The sequence below is a fragment of the Aphanomyces invadans genome (assembly GCF_000520115.1).
Source record: "Aphanomyces invadans strain NJM9701 unplaced genomic scaffold supercont1.4, whole genome shotgun sequence".
Taxonomy (NCBI): domain Eukaryota; phylum Oomycota; class Saprolegniomycetes; order Saprolegniales; family Verrucalvaceae; genus Aphanomyces; species Aphanomyces invadans.
This window is the reverse complement of record NW_008580149.1, coordinates 2,497,534-2,504,179: the sequence shown is the minus strand read 5'-3', so window position 1 is coordinate 2,504,179 and position 6,646 is coordinate 2,497,534. Positions and strand designations below refer to the sequence as shown.

The 6,646-nt window shown below is 48.6% G+C and overlaps 2 protein-coding genes across 2 annotated transcripts; one reads left to right on the top strand and one right to left on the bottom strand.

Annotated features, from left to right (window-relative positions):
* Window positions 1-2,756: 2,756 nt before the first annotated feature.
* H310_03145 (hypothetical protein) lies at window positions 2,757-4,985 on the bottom strand (the record flags this gene model as incomplete). Its single annotated transcript, XM_008866926.1, has 5 exons — window positions 2,757-2,785; window positions 3,528-3,588; window positions 3,648-3,881; window positions 3,958-4,197; window positions 4,941-4,985. 5 exons carry the CDS (start codon window positions 4,983-4,985, stop codon window positions 2,757-2,759), a joined length of 609 nt encoding a protein of 202 aa, XP_008865148.1.
* A 654-nt stretch (window positions 4,986-5,639) lies between these two features.
* Window positions 5,640-6,224, top strand: H310_03144 (hypothetical protein; the record flags this gene model as incomplete). The annotated part of the gene is made up of 4 exons (XM_008866925.1): window positions 5,640-5,715; window positions 5,761-5,930; window positions 5,992-6,147; window positions 6,201-6,224. The coding sequence occupies 4 exons, from the start codon at window positions 5,640-5,642 to the stop codon at window positions 6,222-6,224; spliced, it is 426 nt and encodes a 141-aa protein (XP_008865147.1).
* Window positions 6,225-6,646: the final 422 nt, after the last annotated feature.

The following is a 6,646-nucleotide window of genomic DNA, read 5'->3' as shown; positions in this document are numbered from 1 at the left end:
CCACCGCTGACCCGCTTCGAGAACACTTTTTCGTCACCACGGAGGTCACGCCAGTACGCGCGGTATTCATCCGGGCCATCCAAGTTGAACTTCTTTTCGTTCGAGAAGACAACTTGACGTCAAAAGTCCATCTTCGCCATGCGCTTTGCAGCGAAAACACGACGCGCCCCTTTGTGATGCGGCTTCAGATACGGAACCGGCTTCTTCGCGTACACCTTTGCTTGCAATGAGCCCACTCTTGAATGAAGACAGTCTCAGTGCAGACACACACGTCGACTTTATTGTGGCGACACTTGAAGTGTATGGAAAAACAAGAGACCAGGTGGCCTTCATTACAGCTGACAATTGCGCGACCAATTCATCAATTGCAGTGAAGATGGATGTTCCATTGGTGGGTTGCTTTTCACACAAATTCAACTTGGCAATGATACAATTTCTCACCAGTTACGATACGGAAATTGCAAAAATTCACAACCTCATGCAGCAACTTTGTCGACTGAAACTATCTGGCCAATTGAAATTGCTCACAGAACTTAAACCAATTGTACGCAACGAAACGCGTTGGTCGTCAACATTCAACATGGTGAAAAGATATTTTGAACTTTTGCCATTTTTGCAAACCATGTATGGTATTGGACCCATGATGCTTACTTCTGCCCAAACACGACGGATGGAAAAAATGTTTGCCGTACTGGAACAATTCGAAAGTGTTACGCAGCGACTTCAGGCTGCTGAACTTGATTTGGGCGACGCACGAACCCTTTTTGACTGATTGCATGCACGACACCCCTCACTACTTCATATGGCCCCCGATGCGCCCATCACTAGATACCCCAACTTTGATTCCGCCGTTGAAAAAGTTCTGACCAACCGCGAGCACGAGTTGACAGCGGACGAGGCCGACGCTTTGGTGAAGCTGCGAAAGCCTCAGGATGACTCACAAACCTTCGTGTCAGAGACGCCAATGACACTTGCCGACGAGCTGTTGGAAGCTAAGCGACGACGGCTAGAGAACTGCCCAAGCGAATACGTCAACCTTCGTTGCGTTCTCCCAACAAGTAACATCGTCGAGAGACTTTTCAGTCTTGCCAAGCATATTCTCACGGACACACGGAAGCACATGCACCCGGTGAACTTCGAAATGATCATATTCCTTCGAGTCAACACCACCTACTGGGGAGTGAACGATTTGAGTACATTCGAGCTGTAGGAGAATAACTATCGATACATCACATGGAAAACAATGATCATCTTGAACGATACCGATATATCATTATTGTGTCGGTCGATTTCAAAGGTCGCGATAGATATATTATTGCGCAAGCCTGCTTGTGGGGTATCCAATCTCTCGTCCACAATGGCTCCCTCTCAGTGACGGTTTGGTTTTTGGAAGATTAACTAGTTGTGAATGTACTAGTAGTACTCTTAACTTGGTCGCGAGCTCTCACTGACGTCGAAATTACAAAATTTTGACCAATAAAAACGCAGTCGTCATCATTTGAAAAAGCACAATGCAATAAAATTTCCAGCAAAACTCAACGTCGAAATAATATTACCTCATACAAATATCAATACATTACACATTTACCACGGGGGAAGGAATTCCGTCGTTCCCTGTACTCCTATACGTATGGGCATAGTTCCGTGCCAAAACAGTTCCGTACCACAAACATCATTGGTGAATTTTAAACCAATCATGCACGCAGTAGGACCTCTACATTATTAGGCCGTGTTCGCGGAAAAACACTGAATGAAATCCCAACACTGAACACGACATTATCCGGCCTTTTTATCCGGTGAGACGCCACGTGCCAATAATCGTGTTCAGGGAACACTGAACTAATTTCGACATTTAACTCTGCACGCCATGAAGTCGTTTGGTAACACATCGTGTGATGCTGGTGCTGGCCCGAGTGATGCTGGTGCTGGCCAGTGTAATGTTGGTGGTGGCCCGTGTGTTGCTGGTGGTGGTTCGTGTGTTGCTGGTGCTGGCCAGTGTAATGCTGGTGGCGGCCCGTGTGTTGATGGTGGTGGTCCGTGTGCTGGTAGTGGTGGTTCATGAGTTGCTGGTGGTGGCCCGTGTGTTGCTGGTGGTGGTCCGAGCGATGCTGGCCCTGGCCCGAGCGATACTGACCCTAGCCCGTGTGATGCTGGAGCTCGCACGTGCGGTGATGGCAACGCCACAGCACAGGAAGACTCGATTACTTTAATCACTGTTCTTGCTGCTGCTGTTGCTGCTGTTGGAGTGTGTGTTGCAACCATTTCTCGGATACCAAGTGCAGACAAGTACAATGTTTTAACAGTTAACGAGGTGGATTTTCAACGCATGCTTCACTTCGACAAGTACGACCAGTGGTTCCTCAACAATTGCGTTGCAATCAACAAACCTTTCACCACATTTGCAAGATTCTTCGAGCTCACATGCATGACTACAACCTGGATCTCTACACTAAAGCACATTCGTTTGAAAAGAAGTTTGCGGTGTATCTATACTTCATGGGATCCACTTGTGGATACCGAGAGCTTGGTGGAGTGTTTGGCATGTAAAAGTCGTGGTGTCAAAACATCGTGAGTTGCTTTTCGGCGTCTATAAGCTCGATGGCGTCTAAGTGGATACATCTTCCCCGCTCATCACTGGTATGGCGTCAAATTGAGAATGGGTTCTCCAGCTCAAGTGGAATGGCTGGAGTAGTAGGAGCAATTGATGGGACATTGATTGAGATCTTGCGTCCCCATCAGCACGAGTTCTTCAATCGTCACGGCGACTCGTCATTGAACGTAAAAGCTATTGTCGACAGCAGGGGGTCATTCATTAATGTTGATATGAGACCGGGAGCCTTTTCAGACAAAAAGACAAAAAGACAAAAAGTTGTGGAAACTATCTGAAATTGGTAGCACATTTCGCACGAGGGCACCGAAAGGTTGCTGTCTCATTGGCGACTCTGGCTATACTTTGTTTCCGTGGCTGCTTGTTCCGTACCTGCCTCATGAAGAGAGATCGGGGGCACTAAACCAACGACAGGCAAACTTCAACTACGTACTCTCCAGCTCTCGAATGGCGGTTGAGTGCGCATTTGGACGCCTTAAGGAGCGCATTCGTGTGCTTAAGGGGCCAATGAGTGAGAAACGATTAGCGACAACAGTCACACATGTCATGGCATGCATGGTGCTGCACAAAATGATGACCCAATTCAATGACCCCCTGTTCGATGCCTCCAACGACGCCAACACAAACAACTACTGTCAACCAATTCCCGCGTCCAACCGGAACACTGTCGACGAATACCATCCTAAGAGAGCTTGCCAAACATCGCAGAGACAGAATTGCATGTTCGCTGTATCGTGATTCATGACCAGGCTTAATTATGCTCGATTAATCAAAAATTCCAAAAGTCTTTCAATTTGACCAGATTGACGCTGAATCGCCGCAGATTGAACTTCGAGAGCCGACAAGATCTTTTCTTCATTGTTCAATGGTGTAGCACGTGTTAACGCAACCACAGTACCCAAAGATTGGAGACCAGCACCGACAGCTTCTAGACCCATGAACAACGAGTCCGCACGCGCACTTTTTTGCTTCCCGCGGACCTTCACCGCACTTGGTCTCGTCGAAAAGAGATTGCGCTCCAATAAAGGAGCTCCTTTACCGTGGGCTCACATTCACTCTCCAATGCCGACGAGCTGGCATCGCTGTCATGGGCGATATCATTGCCGTCCAATGCCGGAACATCAGACGACATTAATGTGTCACGAGACAAAACAGGAATACTTCCCCAATACTCAAACATAATGTCGTAGTACTGAGGCTTGGAACGGACCAAAAGTCCATTGCCTGTCGCTTTGACTTGCGGCTTAAACCACTGCTGCTTGAGGTCATGTATCTAACATGATGTGTAAATATTTTTTCAACAATGACACAATAGCGAAAAAGAAGGTTCTTTTTCACAGATTTTGTACCTTGCTTTGAACACTGCGTGCGTCGAAGACACGCTCCATCCCAATCGACAGTTCAGCAGCGAGCAGGTCGTACGCGTCCTTTTTCATTTGATTGTTCTTTACACCGTCGAAACGATCGGCCATGCCGATGTACCGGAGACGCAGCATTGCAGAGACAGAGGACACACACCACTTCGCCTTCTGGCGCACACCGGCCGTGCCAGTTGCGTGGCTCGATATCAATGCTCCAACCTCTGTAGCCTGTGGCAGAGCAGATGCTGTAGGCTTAACCTGGCGAGCCTTCTTGTTTGTGCTGCTTGGCGCGTTCTCATGCGATCGCTTTGCCATCCCAAGACAGGTTGTTTACACAAGTGACTGGTCTGTATTCAGTGTTAATCTCAACACGAGACTCGGAGTCCTGTGTCAAATTGACCAACCCTGGACGTACACAACACTGAACACATCCGGATGACGGATAATCTGACCAATCAAAGTTGAGTCGTTCAGTGTCAATATGCTCAGTGTTGTGGAGTGTTGGTTCCCCGAACAGGGCCTTATGCATCTCTCTAAATTGATGACTTTTGCATTCGCGCGCAAGGACCAACTTTTCCCCGGGAAACAACAATTTCCCATGTGAGCACAGCACATCATTTTCAAATCTTCGCTACCGCGGCTATTCCACCCCCATCCCCTACCGTAGCCACGGTCTGATCATGCAATCCGAGGTGTCCTTGCGAGTGTTTGACGCAATAGAGGCGGTCAAATCCAAACGTATGACCTGCTGAGCGGCGGCTTCGCAGTTCAGTGTGGGTCGCATGATGCTACAGAGGCGACTACATGGCCAAGTGGCTCCTCTATCCCGGAATGGTCCAACACCTGTCTTGACCCAAGGCGAAGAGATGGGTATTGTGGAGGCGGTCGACAAGCGGACATTGCACGCCCAGTGCTTCACGCATGACGAACTTCATCCGCGTATGTATCGAGAACAGCCAGCACGAACGTACTGTGTCGGACACGTTTCCATCGTCGACGTTCGTGAAGAAGTTCATCAAGCGTCACTCGCACCACTTTTCTTCGCGCAGTGCTCAGGCCATGGAGGCTGTCCGTGCACGTCGAGTACGATAGACGTCGTGGATGCCCACTTCACCAACTTGGCCAAGGTGCTTTGCGACTACAAATTTGAACCCGACTGTATTTGGAACCTGGACGAGTCTGGGACGTGCGCAAAAGGGTCCCGCAACAAGACCAAGATGCTGGCATCGAAGCGCATGCCAGCAAACGATAAAAAGCTGACAGCAGACAGAATGTTTCCGTTCTGGTGTGTGTGGATGCTGGTGGTGGCCATGTCCCTCCGTTCTTCATCCTGCCGGGTTCGAATGTGTGCAAGCGGATGACCCTGGGTGGCTTGCCAGGATCCAACTTTGCGGCCACAAAGTTGTCCTTTCTGTCGACGACGCTGTATATCCAATACTCGAGTGGTTTGTCAAACAAATTGGGCCCAAGCGACCAGTACTGGTGTTGATGGATGGATACGGAGCCATTGGTCATCCAGGACGATTGAGTATGCTCGGTCAAAGGGCATTCATTTGTAACCCTGCCATCCGCCACTGGACGTCGCTGTCTTTTCCCAATTCAAACGATTACTGGACGTCGAGTTGGCCTACTTCCGCGTCATGCATTCACGCTTTGCGGCAACAAGTGACATGGTTGCTGTGGCCTCTAATGCGCTGGCCAAATGCCTCACCACGACATACATCGTCAGTCGGTTTGAGAAGGCGGGTATATGTCCACTGTCTCGTGATGTTATGATGTCCAAGATTGTAGGAGACAAGCCTGGCGTGATGGCGATGACGATCGTCCAAGCAACTGTGCGCGTTGAATCCCGGGTGGTCGTGCATTTGCGGGAATTGGGAATAGACATCGACTCGGCCCGTGACTTGTGCATCAACGATGCTGTGGTTCAGCGTTTACTCATAGAGCCAGTTCCCCAAAAGGTGATGACGACTGGATTGATGGTGGGTGCTCATGACTGCAGACAAAATTGCGGCTGACAAGGAAGCCAAGAAGAAGGAAGAAGAAATGATCAAGCAAAAGAAGAAAGCCAGTGCACAGAAACGAGTCGTTGCAGCGAAAACGAAGATGGCGTTGGATGAACGTCGTCGTGAGGCGTCAGAGCGCAAGTCGATGTCGTTGGAAGATTCGAGCAAGCCCGTTCGTCGCGAGAGGCCACGCGCACACGATGTGGTGAAGTATTTGTTATCTAGGAATCCGGATATTCGAATAAATGATGGTCTAAAAGTCGGATAAAGTGGCACGGAATTGTTTTCAGCCAATCGAGATTTTTAATATTCACACCCGAAGAACTTTTGACATATTGGTACAGTAAAATCGATACAAAACCAAGTCACACGATCTACGCTTATTCTACTCGATTAAAGACGGTATTATAATTACAAATTTGACTTCGGGAAGTCCTCCAACGAGGGACCTGTAAATATGGCACGGAACTCGGCCTTTACGAGTACAGTCTGGAACAAAACTATAGCCGCACCTACATTTTCATCATGATGAGGCACACGACGTCGACTGAGGTGATCAAACTCAATCCAATTTCAACAAATCACGTCGATGACAAGACCTTGGAACGCCTTCCCATGAATCAAAACGGTTACACTAGAATTCAAGTGCCTATGTCATTTCATTGGAACAC